This window comes from Rhineura floridana, chromosome 5 (assembly GCF_030035675.1).
Source record: "Rhineura floridana isolate rRhiFlo1 chromosome 5, rRhiFlo1.hap2, whole genome shotgun sequence".
NCBI lineage: Eukaryota > Metazoa > Chordata > Lepidosauria > Squamata > Rhineuridae > Rhineura > Rhineura floridana.
In genome coordinates, this window is record NC_084484.1 from 27672969 (window position 1) to 27699259 (window position 26291).

General features: G+C 43.4%; 1 protein-coding gene across 2 annotated transcripts in view; it reads right to left on the reverse strand.

Moving 5' to 3' along the window:
- HS6ST3 (heparan sulfate 6-O-sulfotransferase 3) overlaps nt 1-26291 on the reverse strand; it is a 257355-nt gene that overhangs the window by 61875 nt on the left and 169189 nt on the right. The window contains exon 2 of one of the 2 annotated variants that reach the window (XM_061630080.1): nt 12176-12188. The exons of the other annotated variant lie outside the window; for it this stretch is intronic. Within the exon in view, the coding sequence (XP_061486064.1) occupies nt 12176-12188 (13 nt within the window). The remainder of the gene's footprint in view (nt 1-12175; nt 12189-26291) is intronic. 2 annotated transcript variants of the gene reach the window in all.

The following is a 26291-nucleotide window of genomic DNA, read 5'->3' on the forward strand; positions in this document are numbered from 1 at the left end:
GGAATCGGCTTAAATGCATCACCAACCTCTAAGTGAATGGCTGAAAGCAGAAGCATCCTGCAGCAGTAGCTCCAAAAATGTTTTACAATGGAGCCCAACAGCAGTGTTTTGCTTTGCACCCCAAAATCTTTTCTCTCTCCTGACCAGGCTGCAAGAAAACTATCTGCAGTAGTTCCCTGTCCCATATTGCTGCTGCTGCTTCCTCTAGTAGACTAGCAACCCACTCACAGGACTTCACTCATTCCTAGTGGATGCTGACCCCCTCGTTAGGAATCATGGTCACAGAGACCACAGCTTTGCCAGAAGTAAACATTTATCCTTTTGGCTCTTTGTGCCTAGCTATTATCTATATTGTAAAAACCAAAATACCGTATCTAGTACTTAATTAATGGAACACCATCACAAGAGATACCCTAACAAGATCATTTAAATTTGTAGTGTGTTCCTACATCTAATGCTGCATCATTAGCCTTGTGACCTTGCAACTCAAAATACTGAAGCATAGACGGGCAAACAAGTTTCCTAATTGCCTTTTCCTTAACATCTACGGTATACCACCTGGAAAATGATTCCTTGCTCAATAAAATTGTTAGTAAGGACAAATGAAATAATTCTTGGTTGTCGTTTTACACAAACCAGCACACAAAAAGAACTCAGTGATAAAATAGATTATTTATTGATCACTTTCAACTGCTGTGTTTATGTCTGCTCCAATGACAGTACTATTTAGTTCTTTCAAAATATAAGCCCAACATTTCCATTTAATGATGCCATATTTCTTAAATAAAAAATTTAAGTTTTTATGCCAAACATAATGAAGCCCCCCAAAAACTCTTGAAATTCAATATTACAAACTATATTTGCCACTCTGAAAGTGTATAACCCTGCTTCTCAAAAGGGCACTCTCATATGGCTATCTTTTAGGCTTTATGTGGCCTTTTCAGCTAACCATTTATTTTTTTTAAAAAAACAGACAAGCTGCATCGTTTGCTTTAAATCAAGGCATCATATGGCTTCCCTAAGGGGCTAATGCCTCCACTGCCATCCTTGTTGATGGCAGGCATGCTTGGGCAGTGCACACATGCCTGCCATCAACTAAGATGGCAGCAGAGGCTTCTCTGAGGGGCTGCTGCCCCGCCGCCATCTTAGTTGATGACAGACATACTCACACAGCATGCAAGTCATGTACAGGGATGTTAGAGGTAGATGGGACGTGTGGGCAGGTTTATGAGCCCCGCACTACCTGTATGGAGGGGTTGGGCTGTGGCACCACAAGCCTGGCACAGGCTGGTGCCCAAGGGCCCAAGCATGCCTGGTGCCAGCCCTGCAAACATCATTGTAGCTTATTTGCTCAACAACCCTCCCACTTTTTGCTTAAGGTGGGGGTTTTCACAGGACTTCTCCACTTGGCACTGCAGCTAGTCTTGAATTGTAAATATTTTGTGGGTGTCTAGCCTGGATTTGTTGGAATTTATTTAGAACCCAGCATTGCCATCCTTTTCCTTTAGCAGTTGGCTTTTGGCAAGCATTGTTTCTGTCCCCAACTCTTCCTTGCTCTAGCTATGTCCCTCTATTGGTCAGAGAGAGCCTTTATTAAAGAAGTTACCTATGCTCCCCCCACCCTTTTTTACTCTATCTGTGTCTAGGGTTGCCAGGTCTCCTGTTTTTGCCTGGAGACTCCAGATTTTGGGGGTCCTCTCTGGGTCTCCGGGTGAGTCATCTTAATCTCCAGACTCTCAGCTTTCATTTTGTTAAAAATTACATTTCTAGGTGGTCTGGTTTATGAGAACACCAAAATTTCAGCTGCCCCCCCACAACTTGTTAAATGAGCTTGTAGCTGGTTGCTCTAACCCCACCCTTTCAGGTTTGTAGCCAATAAGTGAAGTCAGGGTTGTGATTGACAACGGATTTGTTGACCGCCAGACAGCAGCTAGACCCCATTGCAAGGCCAGAAAACTGTTGTTTTTCCCTGGTTATCTGAAAATCTCATAAATTGAGTAAGTATATAGCTGTCAGTCTTTTTTACTCTTGTGTGCAGGAGTCACACAAGTTTAAATTTTTCTGGGCTGTTGAAGAGGGCAGTGTTTTGAAAAGCTTCCCAATATGAAGCTTTAATCCAATACTCACTTTTCTGCAGAGCTTGGAAAAGTTACTTTTTTGAACTACAACTCCCATCAGCCCAATCCAGTGGCCATGCTGGCTGGGGCTGATGGGAGTTGTAGTTCAAAAAAGTAACTTTTCCAAGCTCTGCTTTTCTGGGAGTAAAGCCGTAATGCTAATCCTACATACCCAGAGTAAACCCCATTGAATTAAATAGGACTTACTTTTCAGTAGACGTTATTAGGATTGTGCTCTCCCCCTCTAATCCTTTTTTTAAAGCAATTAGGAAAGCCTTACTTATATGTCACTGCTTTTATTATGTAGGAAACTAATACTGATTATTTTAAAATAAATGTTCTGCAATGACCAACTAGTTTCAACAATAAACTATTATATGGGGTGTATGTATTTTTACATCTTCAGTGTGTGTGTGTATATGGAGTCTTTCCAACAATCCTGTGAGGTAGGGTTGCCGACTGGAAACCAAGGCAGTTCACAATAAGAAATAAATCCCTTTAAAATCCAGTAACCATAAAAACAAGTATAAACAGTTGCAAAACAGCTTAAAGTGGCATGATTCTGAATTTTGGGTTCCTTATCACTTGAGGTTGCAGTTCTGTGCATGCTTCCCTGTTTGAGTAAGCCCCACTGAATACATTGGGGCTCACTTCTGAGTAAACAAACATAAGATTGCACTATAAATATATTTACAGGTTGTGTAAATACTAAACATTGTTGACATTCATGCTTATATAAATATTTCTTCATACTATATCTTGATATGTATCATACTATGGTTGTACATTATTATTTCCTCTACATTTTAAGTGTGCCCTTCTTCCTTGGGGTGGTCATGGTTCCCCTCTGTTGTTTTCATCCTGAGGGGCAGATTAGGCTGAAAGATGGTGAGTAGCCCATGATCACCAAGTAAACTTTATAGCGTATTTCCATTTTAAAAAATCAATTAAAACGATTTACATGCAGGCAAAGTTTATTAAGTAGATCCACACAATACATTTAAAGCACACCCAGCTCGCATTTAAAGCACATTACTTCCCCTAAAGAATCCTGGGAAGTGTAGTTTCCCCCCACACTTATTGTTTCCACTACCCTTAACAAACTACAATCCCCATGATTCTGTGTTGGGATTCATGTTCCTCAAATGTGTGTTGAATGTGCTTTAAATGAATGGTGCAGATCTGCCCTAGGTATGATGTGCATTCATTAGTGAATTGAAAAGAACAATTTTAAAAGATACTTTTTTAAACACGCGCGCATTGCTGCCATCAACCAAGATGGCGGCAGAGGCTTCAGCCCCTTAGGGAAACCTCAGCCGCCATCTTGATTGACGGCAAACCCGCGCATGCAGTGCACGCAGCTGCAAAAAACAGCTGAGAGAAAGGTAGGTGAAGTGGGGAATGGCGGGTGGCTCTGAAGCTCCTGCCCTGCTACCCGCGGCAGCAATCCTGCCGTGGATTGCGGAAGGGGAGTGCAGGGGCTCTCAGCCAGTACCTCACCTGGCCGCCCTTTAGAACAGGCCCTGGTGATGGTAATTACATCTTCCTCAAAGACCTGCAGATGGTTTTGCGAGACGTTGTTCTCAGCAGTGAGTAACAGGATGACTAACAAGAGTTTTGTCCCCGTGTGTGGCAGGAATGTTCAAAGGAAGAACAGTTAGGCCGCCACTTTTGAGGTTAATCTCACCTTTGGGAGTTGTCAATGAAAGGGGGTAGGCGGGAATTGTCGCCCAATTGGCTGCAGGCTTTGCCTGGTATGTTATAGTTCGTTCCCCCACTAATGGTTTTCCCTTTGTGGGTGGTTTTGCATTTAAATAAAGTGGCCTATAGTTCATCCCACATGCTACATCTCTGACTCTGTTTCCACCTTCAGGTTGCAAATAACATTGTCAGAGAATGCATGCAAAAAGAAATTAAACAGCAAAAATGAACATCTGTTCTAGGATGAGAAATTGATATTCACAAAGATATTTAAATAGTTCCATATGGAACCGTAATATTGTTTAATTGCATTTTTGGAGAACATGGACAGCATATTAATGATTAATGCTACTAACTGAAAATTATAAATAAGCATCTAGCAAACAGAAGAAATTAAAAATGAACCTCTTCTTGTCTTCACTGGTTGTACAAAACAAAAAACAAACCCAACCACGCCCTAATTACACAAAATGCTTTCATCCTAACCATACTTATTATTACAGAGTTGTAAAAATGGTTAGAGATCTTACAGATTGTGTCTCAGAGTCCTGATTCAAGACTGATATTTTGAATCAACAACTCTTAATTCTAAGGTCAGGGAATGTGAACATGTGTTTCAGCCCTGACCTAAAAGTGGTTGTGTGCCAAGTCATCTTGGGCCAATTCCAGAATCGATGAAGCAGTGATGGCCTCCACACAACTGTGTTTAGGGCTGTAAAACACCTTCATTTTAGAACTGACCTTAAAATTGATTATCCCATTTAGGGCACATCCTAAAAGGGATTTATTTCTTAGTGATATTTATATGCAGATTTCTATCCTATCCATCTACTGCCTCATTTTGATTAAGTCCTACTGAATTCAATGGGGTTAGTTCCCAGGCATGTGGAATTAGCACTGCAGCTTTACTCCCAGAAAAGCTTCATATTGGGAAGGTATTCAAAACAGGTTATGAATAAGACAAATAAACTGCCCGCTTCCAGTAAATTTTAATCTTGTTTGACTTCTTAATTAGAAAAGTATAACACTGCAGCATGTACACTTTTAAAAACTTCTGTTCAAAAATTATTTGAAAGATAAAATATATAATATGCCATTCTGCAAGTAATTAAAAAACCCTGCATGTACACTTTTATGCCTACCAAGATCCTGCTGTGATCTTTAGTTGTAGTGCAATCCTATGCATGTTTACGGAGAAGCAAGTCCCAATCCTGCACAAAGAAAGTACTCTTTATGATACTGAAAGCTATATATTTACTGAATTCCTTATATGAGCCAAACAGGAAAAACAAACTTTGAGTTTAGCTATTGCCTGGGGTCGACAAATCTTGTCAATCACAACCCTGACTTTACTTATTGGCTAAAAACTAGAAAGGGCAGGGATTAGAGGAGCTGGTAGTAACAGAAGTTGCTGGGGGGGGTGACATTTTGGTTTATATCATTTGAACCAGACTGCCTAGAAACTTAATTTTTAAAAAATGAAAATCTGGAGATTAAGGTGAGTCACCCGGAGAGGACCCCCAAAAACCAGAGTCTCTGGGCAGAAACTGAACACCTGGCAACCCTAATCAATAGAGAAAGTCCAGGAGCTCCTTTTGCTAGAGAACCTCTACATCAAATCAAAGGAACACTGAGCTGTGCTAATCCTGAAGATTTTCTTCTAATGTGGAAGCATGTTTTAGCTGACACGGAAGCATTTGCTATTAAAAACCCCAAATGTGAATTCTGGGTAATAGCCAACCAGCAAATCAATCATAACCATAGAAAGTTAGTAAAACTTACTTGAGTGTTAAGTTACTCCTATTCCAAACTGTGTTCATGAAGAATTTGGGGAAATTTGACTTACACCACCCTTTGTGCTGGATAAGCACCACAGGGTTGCTAGGTCATGTGAACAAGTTGAAAGGGGTTTGGAATAGGTTAAGTCCTTGCCTCATTGCACAGATTTATCCAAAAGAAAGGGAGGGGATTCAGAAACAGTTGATTGTTTATAATACTAGTAAGCCCAGTGTGTAAAACTGAGCTGGCAACTATTTCCCCTACATACTCTCTCTAAGTAGTCAGCATGATCCAGGGTGACCTGATACATGATTCAGGCTCCTCCTTTTTCGGGGTCACTGGCAGAGTCATTGGCCACCATTACACCAGAGCGTTGGCCCAGGTTTTTCTTAACTAGCATACTGTACTACATCTCAAGACAACAACAATGAAAGATAAAAAGATGCTGTTATGTAAACTACTTATACCTTAACAGTATTATTTTCACCTTTTGTTTTACTTTATTTTCGCCTCAAGGTATAAAAATATCCCAAAACTATTTTCAGCCTGAAACTCAGTGCCTTACATGTTAGTAAGTTTCCATGCCAAAGGTTTTATTTAATTTATGTATAATTTAGCTTTATTTCAGAACTTTTTCTGTGAAATGTAACAGATTTACCAATTACCCACATGGCTCTTAGTGATTTCTACTGCTGGAAATGTGAAATTAATTATTTCTACATTTCAAGAACTTCCATTGGGGTAAATATGTAGTTAAATTGCATTAAAAACAACTAATTTCCTCCATCAAATGGAAGCAAACATAGTAATAAGGGAAAAAAACCAGCTTTCCTACTCATGTATTTTCCCTCAGGAAGAAGTGCCACAAAAACAAACATTTCATAGGATTTGTGAGAGTATGCAGGCGCAGAAACAGAGACATAATTTGTGTAATTCTTTTTACTCTCACAGCAAGACAAATTGCCTTGTTTTGAACACCAAGGCTGATGAAAATTGCACAATGGGGTACAAAATTGCCATTGTAACAGGCTGAGTTTGTATATAGCAAATACTATCTTGATGATCTAAGAGTGATTTTACTGCATTTTGAACAATTACAGAATGTATTTATGTTCTGTCTTCAAAATTATGCACATTCATGAACTTTTCGTGTACTTATACTATTTGTAACTGATCATCGCTTCATGTCTTACATTTGAGATAGATGGGAAAATGCAAACTTCCTATCTGGAGCATTAGCAAGAATCCAGAATTGAACCCATAGATATTTTAGTATGAGCAACTGTGGTATTTAGTACAAATGGCATGTTACCATGGCTTGGGAAGATATGGCCTCCACAAATAATTAACTAATATTTAAATAACTAAGGAAGAAAGTTGTGAAAAGCAAGTCTGGAATGCAATAATCAAAGTTTGGCTCATATAAGTGGTACTGGGGATGGAGTAAGGTCTGAGCATAAAACCACCTTTATCTTCCCATGTAAGGCAGCAATTATGGTAGAGGTGGAAACTTTAGCCTCACCTAACACAGATTCTCAGTCTAGAATTCTCTTATTATATGATTAATTCATTCATATTCCAAGATTTTCTCCATTATGTATGGAAACCTGTGTTTAATACCCTTGTTTTGAGAAATCTCTATAAACAACCGTTTATAGAGCATAAATAGTCTAAGTATACAAGTTGTGGCTATTTCTCATGTTAATCTTTGCAAACAAATTATGATTTCAGGAAGTCACCCTCATACTCACATACAGGAATTAACGTACACAATGGGTCCAGAGCGAGTACGTAAACCGAAATTGTACTTAAAGTGAAGCACTACCTTTTTTCACTTGCGCCGCCACTGTGCCACCTCTCCTTCAAGCGGAGCTTCAAAGCCCCAGGCTAAAGCCTCTGCTGCTGTGCCACCGTGCCTCCCAGCTGATCGTGATCGCGCTTCCCAGCTGATTCGTGATCACGTGATCATGTCTCTTTCCACCACCCCCACGCACCGAAAACAGGCCACAACCAAAGGTTGTGTCCGTTCTTGCGAAACGAGCGTACGTAAACAGTGGAATGGTGCTACTGTAAATATGTCCGTACTTGCGAGTGTCCTTAAAGTGAAGGTCTGTATAGTGGGGTATTCCTGTATAGGTGAAAAAATGGAAATTTTACTCACCGTGAATTTCTATTTGTAGATAGTGCTGGAGGACATTCCTCAGTAGGGATGACTCCTCCTACTGGTCGTGACAGGCAGGGTCTCTAAGCTTCTTTGTAGCCTCTCCTGGGGGAGGAGTCGTCCCTCTCTCCAGACCGAACTGACAGAGCCAGGAACCCTCCTCAGGCCCCATATCCACATCTTCCCAGACGTCTCTAGAGTGGAAGCCTATACCAGGAGAAGCTGAAGAAAAGTGACAGACCAACACGGAACCAACGTGCTGGAAGACAGATCACATATGAAGGGAAACACACAATACTAAACAACGTGTGCAAATGTAAGGCGCTGGCAGAAGCCCCAACTCCCCCACTCCCCCTCCCGCTCCAGAAGGTTGAAGCAGAGGAATGAGAGGTGGGTGGAATGTCCTCCAGCACTATCTACAAATAGAAATTCACGGTGAGTAAAATTTCCATTTTTGCTAGATAGTGCTGGAGGACATTCCTCAGTAGGGATATGACAGAGCAGTGTACTAGGACTCCGGGTGGGATTCCTCTAGCTAGGAGGCAACACCTTCTGGAGCACCTTCCTGCCAGATGCAGCATCAGCTGATGAGAATGAGTCCATTTTATAGTGCCTGATAAAAGCGTGTGGAGAAGCCCATGTAGCCGCCCTACAGATATCCATTATGGGGAACCCCCCTTAAACGCTGCTGAAGCCGCTGCACCCCTAACTGAGTGTGCTGTGGTACCCAATGGAGGTTCCCTACCCAGAGCTTCATATGCATGTGCTATAGCCGCTCTGAGCCAGCGTGAGATAGAGTAGGTTGTTACCTTACACCCCTTTGATTTCCCAGAGAAGGCCACAAAGAGGGCCTCAGACCTCCTGAACTCTAAGGTACGATCCAGGTAGAAACGAAGAGCCCTCCTCACATCAACTGAGTGCCACCTACGTTCCTGGGCACAGGAGGGAGCGGGGCAGAATGGAGAACCACTTTCTGCGACCTATGGAAAACAGAATTGATTTTAGGTACGAATGCCGGGTCTGGTCGGAGGACCACCTTGTCCTGGTGGAACACGTACAGTTGAGGGTCCAAAGATAATGCCCCCAACTCGGAAACTCTGTGGGCCGATGTAATGGAAACCAGAAAAACTGTTTTGAATGTCAAGAGGTTCAGAGGGCAGGTAGTCATCGGTTCAAATGGCGGTCCTGTCAACGCCGTCAGCACCCAGGTAAGGTTCCAGTTTGGAAACCTGTGAATCATTGATGGGGAAACCAGCGTCACCCCTCTTAAAAAAAAAACATTTAAGGAATGGGTTGGAGGAAAGCAGGGGCCCCCCCAGGCATAACAAAATGCTACTAAGAGCTGCAGCTTGTCTCTTGATTGTGGTCGCGCTCAGACCCTTATCTAGGCCTGACTGGAGGAACCCTAGGGGACCCCTGATGTCTCGAGACCAAGGTTCCACTGTATTTGCAGAGCACCAGGACAAGAAAACCTTCCACGTGGACGAGTAAACCCAGTTTGTGGACTGTCTACGCGAGGCCAGTAGCGTGTCAAGCACTTTCCCCTTAAAGCCCTTACCGCTCAACCACAACTGCTCAGTCTCCAAGCTGTTAGCCGGAACAGCTCTGGTCGAGGATGGCAGACTGGTCCCTGAATCAGAAGATCCGTTTGAGAGGGTACCTGCCAGGGTGTCTTGACTGACATGTTCAGTAGGTCCGGAAACCAGGGACGTCGAGGCCAATGGGGTGTCACTATAATAAATTCCGCCTTCAAGGTCCAAACCCACTGGATCGTGCGTTGTATCAGCCCAAATGGAGGAAAGGCATACAGGAGGCCTTGTGGCCACGGTGTGACTAGTGCGTTTGTGCCGAGCCTGGTGACATGGATTTCTTGTGAAGAACCTGTCTAGCTGTGTGTTTGCGGGTGTGGCAAAGAGATCCACTACTGGTTCTCCCCACCTGCGCACCACCTGTTGGAAAACTTCTGGGTTCAGTTGCCATTCTGCCTCCTTGATGGCTGTCCTGCTGAGCCAGTCGGCTACAAAGTTGTTTGTGCCCGCCAGGTGTTCGGCCTTCAGCGAGGCAAGATGCCTCTACGTCCATTTGAACAGGCGCTCTGCCTCAAGCATTAGGCCCTTCAATCTCGTGCCCCCTTGTCTGTGGACATAAGATTTCGCCGATGAGTTGTCGGTGCGTATGAGGAGATGCTTCCCCTTGATCTCTGGGGTGAAGACCTGTAGCCCCACTCTGATGGCCCGTAACTCCAGTATATTTATATTGAGCTCCGCCTCCATTGCAGACCATGTCCCCAGGGCTACACTGTGGTCCAGGTGAGCCCCCCATCCGTACAAGCTCGCATCTGAGGTCATGATTATGCGTGGAGGATCTTCCAGGCTGACTCCGTGGGCCAACCTCTGAAGTTCCAGCGACCACCGGAGCTCTGTCCGTACTGTTGGAGGCATGGAGACCGAGCGTCTGTGTCGTAGGAGAATTGCCTCCTGGTAGGGCAGAAGGATCTGTTGTAGAGCTCTTGAGTGAAACTGGGCCCACTGAACTAGGTCGTATGCCGACACCATGGACCCCAAAAGCCGAGCTAGCCTCATCAGGTCCAATGCTGGTGCAGCAACTGCTTCCTGAAGCAACAGCTGAAGTCTCAAAGCCCTATCTTCGGTGAGCCTCATGCGGAAAAGTTGCACGTCCAGGATCGCCCCCAAGAGAGGAATAGTTTGGGATGGGGTCAGCATGCTCTGCTCCAAGTTCACTATGAAGCCCAGCCCTTGGAGCCATGATACAGTGAGATGGGTACCTGTGTGTGACTGGTCCCAGGATGGTGCTCTCACCAAGATGTCATCCAGATAGGGATGCACGCATATCCCCATTGTTCTGAGATGTGCCACCAGAACCCCCAGTACCTTGGTGAAAACCCTTGGTGCTGAGGAAAGGCCGAACGGCAAGGCCCTGTACTGGAAGTGTCTGTTGTTGTCTGCAGATTGGAATGTGTAGATACGCCTTGGAGAGGTCCACAGAGGTCAGACATTCCTTTTGTCGACTAAGAAAAAAAATTGAATATACCCCTGAGTTCCTCTCTGAGGGAACTACTGGCTCTATTGCCCGGATGTTCAGCAGGTGCTGGATAGCTTCCAGGTAGCGCAGGTGCTTCTCCGGCCTTCGAGACCTTGGGGTGGGTCGAAACCGGTTGTGTGGAATGCGAAGAAACTCTATAGCATATCCCATGGACACCGTGTCCAGCACCCATTTGTCTGAGGTGATGCCTCTCCAGCGGGGGGCAAACTCTAGAAGCCTTGCTCCCGCTCCGCGAGAGGCCTCTGGCAACCGCCAGTCAGGAGGTGGAGCCCTTTTGGACTTCCTTCTGGTTCCTCCCTGAGGAGAATGGGGTGCCTCCCGGTTTAGAGGAGGAAGCGTGTCCACCCCCTTTGTCTTGTCTGCCCCAGCGAAGCCTGTTGGAATGCTGACTGCGAAATCTAGAGAGCTGTTTTGAGGAACAAAAAAACTGGTTCTGCCTGCCCTTCCGTTCCTCTCTTCTGGCCATAGGGAGTGCTTTCTTCTTGTCCCTAGGTTCCACCAGGTGGACCTCTAGAGGCTCCCCAAACAGCTTAGAACCTGAAAAAGGTAGGGCAGTGAGGCGGGTCTGTGACTCTGAGTCCACAGGCCACTGCCTGAGCCAAATGTTACGCCGTGCCACAGTGGAGGCAGCCATAGAGCGCGCTGCAAACTGTAGGGCATCCATGGATGCGTCGGCTGACAGGGCCGAGGCGTACGCCATTTTCTTTAACCCAACCTTTACAAATTTTGGGACATTGTCCCATGCCCCAAACTCTTCAGCCCACATAAAAACCGCTCTGGAGAAAACTGAGGAAGTGGCTGCGGCTCTGAAGCCTACTGCATCTGCCTCAAAGCTCCTGCGAAGAGCCCCTTCAACTCGCTTGTCGCACTGGTCCTTAGGCCCCCCCTCCCCTTCTGTTGGGATCACTGCAGAGCTAGCAAGAGCAGCAATAGGCAGGTCCACTGTGGGAAAACGCAGTCTTGCTATGATCCTGTCGGCAAAGACGTAATGTTTCTTTGCCCACTTGGCAGGTGGCTTTGGTTTGCATGGTGATGACCATTCAGCATCCCACACATCATCAAACGCCTGGGGAAAGGGAACTGAAACCTGCTTAGTGTTCAGAATCTGATAGTACCACCTGTGGCACAGGAGCCTGCCTGGGCGACTGTGCCTATGCCTGCCGATCCCGAACCATTGAGGATGAGGGACCTATATGAGTCTGTGGGGAGGAACGCCTTGCTACCCCCCCAATGCGCTATGACTCAGGTGCTCCTTGTCACCCCTGGGTGCATCCTTAGCTGGCTCACTTTGTAAAATGCAGGAGGGTGGGGGCGAGCCCCCCGTCTCATGGCATGATTGGAAAGGGAAGAGGACCTGGAGTGGCTGTCTCTTAAAGATGAGCTGCCATGCCTGTCCTCCCTGCTGGAGCCTGTGGAGGAGGATAAGCGCCTCCGCCTTCCCCTGTGGGGACGCTTCCTCAAATGTTTGCGCTTCTTACTTTTACGTGCATGTGAGAGAGAGCCACTGACTTCAGAAGCAATGAGCTCTTTAACCCAGGTCATAAATTTGGGAAACAGAGTGGGGGGGAAAAACATCCATACCTTCATCTAGGAGATTCATCCCCCCGCTGTCTACGCTCTGGGACGGAGAGAAGACTGATTGCTGTGAGTCCTCTAGGTCCCTTGCCTCCCCCACGTGGCAGGGCTCTTGGCGGGAAGGCGGAGAGGAAGCGGGTGAGGCCATAATATGGCGGCCTTGACTCCCTGACGCTGAGGGAAAAGCGCGGGAATCACTTTACAGGCGAGCCGCGTTAGCGGGCACCACTCAACCCCCTGCTGAGACGTTCTCCCGCGACGAGTCAAGCCTTTGGTGAAGGGGAGGAGCCAGGAGCCGCGATCCCGCTGAACGCGAGGGTTGCAGAAACGCGGCTCCGCGGAGCGAGACGACAGACTCCCGTCTGGGCGGCTGCTGCTCTGCTGGTACGCTGCAGCTAGCCGCGCTCCGCCCTTCTTCGGCCTCCTTTCCGACGCCTGTGAACCCAGCCGGGTTCAGCCTAGCCTCACAAACCCCAGCCCCACGGAGTGAAGGTAGGGAAGGAGAAGGAAACAGGCAGGGAGGAATAAAACCAACGTAAGGAGAGGAGAAAATTAGCATAAGAAAAAATGCTAAGAGGAAGAATCAGAAAGCGAAAGAAGCTCTAATAGAGAGGAGAGATTAACTCTAGACCTTCACTGACCGCAGGCAGGGCCGGTCTGGAGAGAGGGACGACTCCTCCCCCAGGAGAGGCTACAAAGAAGCTTAGAGACCCTGCCTGTCACGACCAGTAGGAGGAGTCATCCCTACTGAGGAATGTCCTCCAGCACTATCTAGCAAATATGCTGTACAAATAAAGAACATAAAGGACACCTGAATCTAGTTGTCAGTCTCTAGGACTGAGGGGTGTAACTGGATGCATGAGCTGAAAACAAATCTGCTCATTTCCACACATACAGAATGGAGGTTCTTCCCCACTATGTGGACAGATTCATAGTTGGCCACTCCAGAACTTCACTTTTGTGCTCACAACAAGAGGGTTGGATCCTGCCAAGCTTCAGAAGCCAACACTTGCTTCTGTATCTTAATGGAAGGTGTTCCAGACCAGCTCATTTCCCCTTTTACCTCACAAAGTTCTCATAATAAAAACTTGAAAAGAAGGCTTCAAAGAGCTTACCTTCTTGGGATTCCCCAGAGCTACCAGGTCTGGGATTAAATGAGGTGTACCAGATGAGTTATCATATATGTAACTAGTTTTTTTTTTTTAATGAAGTCCCGGTACTCATATCTTGATAAAAGTGCCATGGGTGCCAGTACAAAAAGCTGGTACTCTTTACTGGTGAGTACTGTCACACACACAAAAAGCCCTGACTGTGACTGTTTCTACTAGCTCTCTTTGATTGCAATGTTGTGTGTCACCCCAATCTCTAAGCAGTGAGAGATCTCCAGGGGTCCCTGCACTTGCACAGGGTTTGGTTTCCTTGGAAAGAAGGTCAGCAGAGACTGTGGTGTCTTTTAGGAAATATGGTTTTTATTTACGCACTTTCCAACCTGAGCTTAAGATGGAGGTTCAAAGCATTAGCGGTCCAGTATATCTTGCTTTTCCATCACACTTACAGGAAGCATCCTAAAGCCATGCTGCAGGGAGCCAGCCTTTCTGCCTGTCTCCAGTTCCCAGCCTTTCCTCAGACTCAATTAAAAACACAAACCTCTCTTTTGGCCTGGGGAGAGCTCTCCTGAAGAGTTTCAATAATAATAGGATCTCCCTGGCCTTTTACCAGTTAATGGGCACTCGACAGACCCATTAGCCCATCTGGCCACTCTGTTAGATTCACAAAGAAGGCTCATCTGACCAGCAGAGCAGGTTTTGCAGCTGCAGAGCCCACCTCAAGGTGCAGGGTCCCAACTCAGAGGCTGGAAAGGAGACACACAGAAGTCTTCTACCTCAACCCCCAAACCCATAACAGTTATATCTGTTTGGTTTCTGTGATATTGTTTTAAGATATTATTTTGTTTACTTGAATTTGTAATTCTGTATTGTGGACCTAGGTACAGTGGGAAAGTTGAGGATGGAATGCAGAGAAGTAACCAGTCAAGAGATTTGGGTGAGTGAAATCAAGGCCACAACACTTTATTGATAAACAGCAGCTTAGGTAGGTTTGGCTGTGCATAAGTTGAGGACCTGATCACACAGCCCATCTGCTGTGAGATGCAAAAGTTCCCGTCAGACGGTCTCTGTGTTAGAACACTGCAAGGAATTGGCCCCCAAAAGGGGGTGGCCTCCTTGGCATGGGCTGATGTTGTATGGCCCTGGGGCCAACAAAGGGCAACTTCCACCCGCTTGCCCTAACCAAGCTAGGGCTACAGGAATGGTAGAGGTGCCCCCCATCCCCCTAGGAGGATCCCTATCAATGGGAACCTGAGATCCTGCCCAGTGCCAGTTCGTGTCAAAAGGCTGTGGCAGAATTAAATAGGTAAATTTCATTCCATTTATATCAATGGGTATACTCTGGATATGACTTAGTTGGCAATCACCCATTGTCTTTATGAACAACTTTTTTAAAAATTAAAGCTATACCCAATTTGCTTGGAGTAGCAGTAAAACAAAAAGCACCAAATAGGTAAGGCACATTGTTGATGAAATATGGAATAGATGCCTGCTAAAACTTTTAAACTGCATATCATTTTTATTTTTAATGTTTCACTAAATGAGGCTCTTTCTCTGAAAAATAAATTAAGCTGGGACTCCAGTCTGGTGGGAGCTGAATAGGATGGTAAATTGATTTCTAAGCCTACTATAGAAAAGCAAAATTGGCAGGAAGAACTAATCACTGGAATGTTTAAAATTAAATATGGAATGCTAGAGTTCTACAATCAAATTACCAGCTATAATTATAACCTCCTTTCATACACAACAGTGAATGTATTCTCTAGTTATCAGCAATTCCAATTCCAAAATTTTAAGCCTGGTTTCTAATTAGTTGATTCTGAACAATACTGCACTCACCACCACCACCACCTAATCAAAATCCAAACTAAGGCCTTCAGAAAAGTTAGTCCTTTGATATAAAATTTATTTAATACCATCCTGCAAACAAGCACAAAATTATCACTTTACAAAAAAAAAAGGTTCAAGCCTACATTAACATAATTATATACTATAGAACAGAGATGGGCAATCTGTGGCCTCCAGATGCTTTTGGACTACAACTCCCATTATCCTTGACCATTGCCCATGCTGGCAGGGGCTGATGAGATTTGGAGTCCAACAATCTGTGTCCCTGGGGAGCCAGAGGTTGCCCACCCCTGCTATAAAATGTGAGGTGACCCACATATGACAGCCTGGGAAATTCAGGGGGCACTGCCACACTTGTGGCTGGGCACATGTAGAGATGCATTTGTGTAGGCTGATGTCCCAAATGGTTGTCCTAATTTCTGCAATGGCAGTGGCACTTTTTCAGGGCAGCAGCATTTATTTATTTATTTATTTGAATTGTACCAATTGAATTGTACACAGTGGGGAGGGGGATTTGCATATTTGAATGCTACCCATGAAAAAAATGCTAGAAAAGCTAAAATTCCAGGAAGAAAGCTGACCCCACCTGAAGTGGCTAGAAAAATCTTGATTTTCCTCATAATTTCCATTTTTTAAAAATAATAATACACGTCCTACCTTTTTGTAGCAAGTGAAACAGATGGAGGAATGCAGAGCTTGGGTTCTCCATGTGACAGTCCCCTGTTATAGGGGTTCCTAAACTGTGATCCACGGACCACCAGTGGCCCACAAGCTTTGTTCTGGTGGTACGTGGTGTATCTGTGAAGAACAATGGCTGTGAATGGTGGGTATGGCACACTAAATATTCACATGGATTTTAACTCTTTTTATGACTTCTTTCATTTCTTCCGTGGTATTTTATTATTTATTATTGTATTTTATATCGTATCTGATGGAATTCAAATTGTAATACAATAAATTACAATATAAGGAATAAATGAAGCAATAAAAATGCAATTAAAAATAATGCAGCGCCAAGCATAGTGCATTACAATTGCCACAACAGGCAAAAAAATCAGTAAGTTGTCCGCCAAGACCTTCAGCAATTTCCAAGTTGTTGTGATGGTCGTGGTGGGGAGGTTGGGAGCCACTGCCCTGTCTGAAGGCTTCAACAGCTGTTCAGTTCAAATTCAATTTCAAGTTAAAGAGCCATAAGGAGCCTTGATGTTGCCTCATCAATAGCACCTGAACAGAGAGCTGACCAGCCACCTAGGTTGCCTGGTCATAGCCTTCCCCATAATGGAGAGAGATACTGAATTTCCATCTAAATTTTCTAATTTTCCCATCTATACATATGAATTAGCACATGAAAAATTTATGTAAATTAACAGAGCAATACTGAGTGTTTGCTGCCCAACTCAACAACTCTCATCCTTCTGTGGCCACCTTCGCACATTACCCAAGCAGCCAAGGAAGGAGCCACAATGCAGTGATCCCATGCTGCTAAGGTTCTATACAGGCAAGCATTCATGTGCATGTACAGTCAAGGTCTTTAAGGTTTGCAGCAGTTCATGTCTGAGCATCTTCTGGAGATACCACAGAATCTTTTTAATGAGTAAGATTTCAGTGACCAGAGATATGTAGCAGTGATTTTCATAAGATATATTAATGCTGTCTGTGTTAACGTTGTTGTTTTTTAAAAAGGTATATTTTTAAAGTTTGTTCTCGTACTTTAGCGTTTGTTCACACTGTAGGTGAAAAAGAAAAGAATGTATTTATTTAAAGTATTTTAAGCCACTTTTTAGAGTGACACCCTCACAAAGCAGCCTACAAAAGGAGTGAGAGAAGGTACAATAGAAAAATAGTCACAGCAGAGCAAGAGAAAGAAAGAAAGCTGACAGGCACTTATAGAGCAACTTGCTTCTGCCTGCAGTGTTGCTCCCTAAAGAGGTACATCTTGCAATTATTGAGAATGGTATTCTTTTTCATATTCAGCCATTTTCAGCTAATGATTAAATATAGCCAAATTTAATATTCAGTAATTCTACTGTATATACGAGCACAATTTTCAATTCCTGCCCCAAATGCTATGTGGATTTGAGCTTTGATGCCTCAAAAAAAGGAATAATAAAAGATATTTTACTATTGAGACTGCAATCCTGTTCCTCACACACACATACACACACTGGGGGAGGGTTAGAATGGTGTGTAGTCATCACTCCACCAGCCTCTTTCAGAAGCGAGGAGTGCTGCTGGTTGGGGAGACCCCACCACAGTGGAGGCCTCAGCTTTGCCCAGTCAGTAGCCAGTGGCAAATCATTAAAAGGGGCATTGCAGGAGCAGCAGCTGTGGATCCCCTAAGGGCCCAGTCTTTGGCACCGCCTCAGCTATGTCAACCTGAAGCTGGAGTAGTGGGGAAAAAATTGCTGCCCCATCTCCTTCTGTTCCAGCCAGCATAAGTAGGCAGGGCTTATGATGCAGTGGTGGATTCATTACTCAGCTCTGCTGTTCCTCAGGCAGGATTAGGGCTGCTCTGCCTGATGCAGATCTGAACCTAAAAAATAGCACAGGAATTCTGGTTGCTGGCACTGCTTTGTGCTTTGAGAGATTTTTCTACATCATTCTGTCAAAACCTGGCTTCTTGAAGCATTCAGATAATTTTCCCGGTATTCATTAGACTTGCAGATACACATACTTCCATTTAACACATTCAAACTCAAGTTTCATTTATGACCATTAATTCTCATTCAGGGTCAGCATCTGTATGTTCGTCAAACTATTTGTAAATACTTGACGAACAATGTCAGCACTGCCATAAGCATTTGTATCAATCTAAAGAATCCTGTTTGGAGAAATGAAAGACCGGTGTGCCAAACCATTATGTAAGATGATAAATTCTTGTTTTCTGAGAATAAAACCAGCAGCTATAGTGAAGACAGGAGACTATAGGACTCGCCCAAAGATGGATTATCATTCACCATTTATGAGGGATAATGTAGGTTACAGTTCTGAATACATTTACCTATAAGTAAGAACCATGAAGACCTTTGTTCTGAATAGACAGGTAAAGGTGGTGCTGGGTGACTATTATTGTGGCCTGGTGAGGACCATCTTGCCAGTGGTAGAGAGTATGGCCGTATCCCCCTCTGACCAAGTGAATAACCTAGTCCTGCCTATGGCTGCTTTCACACATGGGGCTGATTGCATTAGTTTAATGGATTAAAAAGGTAGCGCTTCTGTCCCGATTTCTAAAAATCCCTTACACACTGCAGTACCTGTTGCATTAAGGAATAGCAGCTTTTTCAGCCGATATACTGGCATTTCATGCAACTGTCTTTCACACGGCTTGTTTTTGTCCCTCACCCATGCTCACTGTTCCCCACTGTGTAAGAGGTCTAAGATCTCATCCCATCACCATGCAAGCCCTCTCACTTTAGGATCTGTCTTTTTAAATTGTTTTAGTGTGGGGGGGAAATGCTGCTATCTGTGCCAATGCAGGAATACCGGTACAACGATCATCAGACAAAAAAAGAAAAGAAATCCCAGCGTGACTAAAGGAATGCACTGTATGCTGGGATGCCTGTCACGTGAGCAACTGCAGCTAGTGACAAATTCCTGCGATCGTCCGGGTTCCCAGCCTTGCTAATGGATTATTTCTGATATCATTTATCACGGAAATTAGTGCTAAACTTCCACTACATTCCACTAGAATTCTGGAGCTAGCTTGTGCATCGTGTGAAAGATCAAATATAATGTGCAAATTACCAAGTACGAAATCGTCGGAATAACGGAATAAAGAGCAGTGTGAAAGCAGCCTTGGACTCATTTTGCTTTCTGTGAAGCAAATGACAGTGGTGTCAATGACCCTTGCTATATAGGCTTTTCCTTTTCCTCGATGAAATCATGATATGCTGATCTATTCCTTTTTACTTCATCTAATAACAGCTAAGTATAAAAAATATTGTTTTCTGATAGCTACACTGTCTTTGAATACAAAATGCCAGTTTTTAAAAGAAACTATTCTTAATCCATCTTCTGAATTCATGTTAGGGAAAGGGGAATTGTGGGAACAAAAAACGTAGTACAAAAGTTGTACTCTGGTTATACTCATGTTTGAGCTTGCATACCTTTGGTATAGAAGGCCTTATCAAGTAACAACAAATATCACATGTGGTTTTCCAAATAATCAAATGATCATGAAAGAATGGCTGGAGTGGCCTTAATGAGTGACATTTTGGGAGCACTGCAGGAACCCCCACAACAGAAAAATACTAAAATGGTATCACTAGATTTTAACACCTGAAAACACACATAGGGTAGGGGAAAAGTTGTTCATCCCTGATACTGGGGAAAATGGTATCTGAGAACACCATGTTCTATTCGTACCACTATATTTCAAATGTCCTTCATTAACTCCAGAAGAAGAGTGGGATGTAGGGCTCAGGAGATCTAGAAGATATTTGTTAATACAGAATCAGCTCAACTGAATTGTAACAACTCATGTAATTAAAGAAAGAAAAAGACATTTTAATATGAGTTCACCTCTGCTATCTCCCCCCCCCAAAGCAGTTTTCATTTGCCAGTCATTATCATTTTGGTGGAAGATTAAATTATTTGCTATTTGTCATTGGAGGAGCAGCATGTAGACAAAATTTTAAAAACTGACAAGTTATATGATATAAATGAATAGAATTTATGTTCTTATGAACCTCATGGCAAGTAATTATCTCTGCAGTACAAATGTGCTTTTTCATCATGAGTACCAGACATGTTAGAGAAGTTTCTAGAACACATTATTTATACAACAAAGAAAGAGAGTGGGAAACAGAAAAATATATGGCCTCTTTGCTCAATGCATAATAAAATTAGGCACTGACCTTCTATGAGATTTTGCCATAGAGTTACAAGCTATGCACTAAAGCCCATGAAACATCTACTCCAAGTTAATTTCCTAACTATTTTATTCTAAAAATATATTTATTCATACCATTATCATGGATTTTGTTACATACTTGTTCTAGAATTTATGGATTTTGCTATACTCTTATTTTAATATATACAGAGTTGCCAAATTCAGATCACAGACTCCAACTTCAGTGGAATTTAAATTGCTGTGCAATACATACATGTACACTAGTCTATAAATATTGAGTAGAAAATCTGTTCACATTTACTGTTTTATGTTGATTACAAGTAAAGATCTGGATAATTGTGTTGTGTAAAAAATTCATCTGTCTAGAATAGTTACATCTGAAAACATTAAAAAATACTATGAGTCCACCAGGAATTTCTCCATTTCCGCTCATCCACTGAATTATTTGTCAAAGGAATGTAGGGAAGTTGTCAAAGGAATCCCCCAAGGCAATGGCTAGATCTCCTGAAGAGCCTTGGAGTATATCTCCACAGTGGACCTTATTCTTCAGATGCTTGTATGATGGACAGGGCTTGAATCTGCCTTCCTCTGCCCCCAGCCAGTCAGAGTCAATGGAATGCTGATAGATGGTTGAGGGTGGAAAGGTGGAGAGTAGAGTATGATCTGTAAAGGGATTGCTCCTTAAGTGAAAAGAAAGGTTAATAACAAGGTCTAATCTTAGGGCAAGGATGGACAAAAGAGTTTAGGTAAAGTTCAGTGTTAGAAACAAATGTATATTTTATGGCTCTGAACCAGCTATGAGTAAAACATAAAAGATTCCTTATTCTGTGTTACCCCACTGCCTGGATCTCATTTATGCCTGGGTGATAAAAGTGGAAAACAAAATTGATACTGGTCACACACCCAAACAGACACTGGGACACACCTTACTAATTATCTTACTGTTCTTTTGATCATCACCTTACCACAGTCCAGATAGGTCAGTAGTGGGTAAAGAGAGAACTTGTAAGGTGGGATAAGTGGTTCTAGCAAGATACCCAGTTCTACTCATGAGGAGCAGCTGAGTTAATTTCACAGCCTGCACAGACAACTTTGCATATTAGGTCAAAAGCTTGTAATCATTTGCAATGAATGGCAAAGTTAACTTACAGCATAAAGAGATGTTTTTAAACTGTCAGAAAAAGAACATGGTTCAGTCTTCATGAGACCCTGCCTCTTCACAATGCAGATGGAGCATCACATATCTGAATGCTCCTTTATTTTAAAAATCTTTCTCACGTGCAATTTGAGCACTTTATGGAAACCATTAATCTAGAACATTTCTTTCGGGCATACTAGCTCTCTATGTATTGAAAAATTGTGATGTGGGAAAGCTTTCAAATATGCAGTTGCCAGTTTGAAGTGGTATGGATAATCAACATGAGGACTGTGCCATGTGCTTTTTTGGAAACTTTGAATCTATCTTTAGATGAATTTAGTTTCCACTAAAATCAAGGAGACTTAAGTCATTATTAACTTGTCCCACTGATTCCAACAGGAACTCAGTTCAACTAACTTAGCCTGGATCCAATCCAGTTAATTCCACATGACATACATACATTTTGACCCATGAAGATCTTCATATTGCTTTTGCTTTTAAAAGCATGATTTATTGTTACAAGCACGAGTGTATATGAGCCTTCAGCCCACACAATCTCCCTTTCTTTTCCTCCTTCACACACAAGAAGAGGCGATTGAAAGCTTCTGCTTTAATTAAACTGAAGTTACCCACTACATCTGAACTCAGGAAAGTGTAGTTAATTCTAACAGTGGTTAGTTAACAGACTGGGACACTGAAATATGGTTTGATCTTGGTTTGTTTTAACTAAACACAGTTAGAATAAACCACAGTATCCCAAGTCTGGGTATTTCAGGAAATGGTGGTTTATTCAAAAGTGAAAGCAGAAGGTTTTAATCTTCACCCTTTGAACATGAAGGGGAGGGATGTAATGTGTGAGCCTTTGCGCCAAACTAGCCAAGACACCATTGATACAATTAGCAATGATGTGAATGGCTTTTAAAAAGTAATAGCAGGCACAGGGCCTGATCTCAGTTAGGACCCTGGCAAGGAGTTGGGGAACATTAATCTTTTGTCCCCCCGTGGTAGTCCTGATCCAGTTCAGGCTGTTCACACCAGCTATCTGTATTAGAAAGCAATCTTCCATTGGTGATAATGGAGGCTTTTATTCCAATGCAAGTAGCAAGCTTGCATGGGATTGATCTGGATTGATCAGTGTGATCTAAATTGAGACCACACTGGTGGCAAAGGGTGAAATCCCCCCTAACCCCCAGCTTGGATCTCCCCACCTCTACCCTGTGCCTGCTATTTATTTTTGTAAAAGCATTCACAAACTTTCTGAGGCATCCGAGGCCCTTCTATGTGTGCCCCCTCCAGGGGCAGTACAGAGGGTGGCGACATGAGAATGGGCTTTCTCACTGGTGCCCTTCCACTTATGGAACACTCTCCCCAGAGAGGCATCTCCCAGGCATTCGGTTCTTAATTTTTGGAGAGCTTTTGTTATAGCCTCTTTTAGGGAGTGGGTTGCTCCATCATCTTATCTATGTGTGTTTTTAAAAAAAAAATTTTATGAAGAAAAGTGACTAATAAATTTAATAAATAAATAAAATAAAATATTGTATAAATGGAGTCTTCTCTAGTTTGGCCTTCAGGTTCACTGCTGCTCTTTTTCATTGTTACGTCTGAACTGACCTCCATTTCACTATGTGTTTTGATTGTTCTATATACAAAAATGGGTTCCTGAAATCCTTATTTATGGTGCTAAGACCTAGAAAAATCTAAATTTGGATGCATTTTTAAAGTCTTATAGTTTAGTAGACTTTTCTTTGATTAAATAATAGCTAAGAAGCTTAGGCTCACCTAGCAGACAAATATTTACTGTTTTTTAAAAATGTTATATTCTTGTTTTATTTGAATGGCATTATTTTTATACTAGCAGACGTTTTTGTAAAGTTGCTTTCCTTTCGCTATGTGAGCTGCTGAAAAAACAGTTTACAAAACTTAAAAGAAAATGTCTCTGTCTTTGGAGCATCCAAATATTAATGAAGATAGAGTTCTGGAGTAATTAAAATTATATAGGGAACAGAAAAGTTAATTGTCCAATATCTAAAGCAAGTGTGTATGCACAGCCATGGAGCATTACTGCAGCAATGAGCTATGGCAAGTTCACATAGCATGATGACATCGTAAGATGCCACTATTGTCTCATTAGCTCATCAAAATGGCACTGCTATGAAGCAACAGTGTTCAGAGATACAAGAAAGCAGTGCAGCTCAGGATGCTGCAGGTAGTAGTGCAAGAAATATATGCCAAGAGGTGGAAAAAACATAGTTTGACAGACTATCTGAGACATATATACCACATAAGTTTCACTTGGGGGCAGAATTACTAGTTGTAATGACAGACACAGTGCTACTGACAGACATGGTGGCTCCTCCTACCCTTTCCCCCAGATCACTAGTGAATTCCACCATCTGATATAACATCATCATGCTGGGACATTCCCTGTCCCGTGAACATCACTGACTGACTCTTATGAAACGGAATATGATGACATCACATTATGCAGGAAGTTTCACTAGATGTTGCAGGAAAGTGGCTGCTGTAACATCTTGTTCTTCCCTTATGAAAAGTCTAAACTGTCCTACAACTCCAGGCCCTTTACAATCTACAGGCTACAAACCACATGCAACCTGCCAATTCCCCACTTTTTAGCCCAAAGATGCAGCGGCGTCACTAGTGGGAGTGCGGGGGGCTGCAGACCTCCGGCACGCACCCTCCCAGGGGCATGGACAGGGGTGGCTGGTCGCGCACACGCCGCACTCCATCCTGACGGTGGAAGGCCCGTCCAGGCTTCACCGCCAGCAATCAGGCGCCTGCTTTCGGCGCGCACCGGACCGGGGGCCCCTGCAGCCTGAGGAGGAGAAGCGCAACTCAGTGGCAATAAGAGAGGAGCCGCCGGCGTCTCCAAAGTCCCAAGTCCCCACCCTCTCCCTCCCCCCCACCGCTCCACCACTCTCGGCCCCCTCCCCAAAGGAAAGATCAACAAACAGAACAAGCCAGAGAGCCCTGAAATTCACCAGGGGGAGGTGGGTGGAAAACGGAGAAGGGGGTGGAGTGGTTGGTGAGGAGAGGGGAGGGACGCAGACCGATGGGCTGACAGTTGGGAGGAGGGCAGAAGCATGCCGGGTGAGGAGAGGAGTCGCCTCTCCTTCTCTGCGCTCTGCAGAAGGGGTAGGCAGCGGTGTCACTAGCGGGAATGCGGGGGGGTGCGGCTCTGGGTGTCACCCCCCTCATGTTGTCACCCAGGTGCGATCCGCACCCCCCGCATGCCAATAGTGACACCCCTGCAAAGATGGCCACTAGGAGCTGAGAAACCCAGCTTTCACGGGGGTGGGAAGATCTCCTTGTGGAGAAAACTGTGGGCTAAAGGAGGTAACCTGTGGGCCTCCAGGTTGTTGGTCTCCATCATCCCCAGCCACTATGGCCAATGGCCAGGAAATATGTGAGCTGAAGTCCAACAACATCTGGAGGCCTGCAGGTTCCCCATGCCTGGTCTAGAGACTCAGGACCAGAAGAAAACACAAAAGCACTCAACATATCATCCATTTTAAAATCTCATTACTGTTGAAGCTTCTGCACTTTGTAGTTAAAATTAAGGAAATTGTTGGCCAAATTTTGTTTCATTAAGCCATAGCTCCACAATATTTTCATATTCAATATTTGGTATTAGCTTTCTCCCAGTTTTGTTTCATTAAATCACACACACTCATTTCCCAAACAGTCAATGACCTTATTTAGAGTACACTTTCCCCTCAGCTGAACCTAAAGGCAAAAATTACAGCAGCAGCAATCAGCAACTTCACCAGCATTCAGAACAGTATGAAAGGGTAAATGTTCTTCACTTCCCAACTCTTAACATTCATGAAAAGCAAGAGACACAGAAAAGCAAACGATAGGTTTCAATGACATGCATTTCATAAATTGGATACTCTTTCTTTCTTTATATTATTATTTGTTATATCCCGCCCATCCTCCCAGCAGGAGCCCAGGGCGGATTGATGTTTATCATATCAACCTTCAATTTAGCAATTCTTGATCACTGTAAGTATCATTCTATAAGTCGTTGGTTTTTTAACCCTTAGAAGACAAAACAACAGATGGCAATGCTTTCCAATGTAAGCAAATATTGCCCTTGGAAATCCATTATAAGTTATAATATAGCCTAACTAATGTTGTTTTTTCATTGCTAATGCCATGTTGCTCTTTTAGCAGGCAGGTACTTTTGGCATGGGAAAAGCAATCCTACTCAGTTCCTTGGATCCTTTAGATCTGAGACAGGAATTCTGTGCCCCTCTACATGTCATTGGGTTCCAAATCTCATCAGTCCCAGCCAGCATGGCCAATAGTCAGGGTTAGTGGGAGTTAGAGGCCAATGACAGCCATAGGCTAGGTACCCCTTCCTGTTTTAGACCTTTTTAGCACAGCTCTGATCTCAAGACATATCAAGGATTATTCAAGGGAACCTACATACAATATACTGAATGTCTGCATGGAGTCTCCCCCAGCAACTGGGAATCCTACTTTTCCAGAGTTCCCAGTCACATGGAGAAATTTATATATACATAGACACCATACAGGCATTCAGCATGATGCCTTCCACCAAAATGGCATTCCTCCCTTCTATACAATGCTGATCCTCACTATACTATGTGCATTCATTCACTCAACTTGGATATGTCATAGGAACAGGACAAGTCATCCTTTTGGAAGAGAATTTTTCTGAAATTGTATTTTCTATACAGATTGGATTAATTTTCTGATTTTAATTTCTTTATTTTTGAGTATTTCCACTCATGAGATGAGATACAACAGGCAGAAAATCCATGGGGATGTGTCATAGCCCCTGTGACAATCCACCAAAATAATTTAGTATCCTTCTTTTGAATGGTGGATATTAGTAAGTTCCATTTTCTCCTCTCTTCATCTTTTTTCTTTTGGTTAATGTGTGCTTTATATTCATGTTTCAATT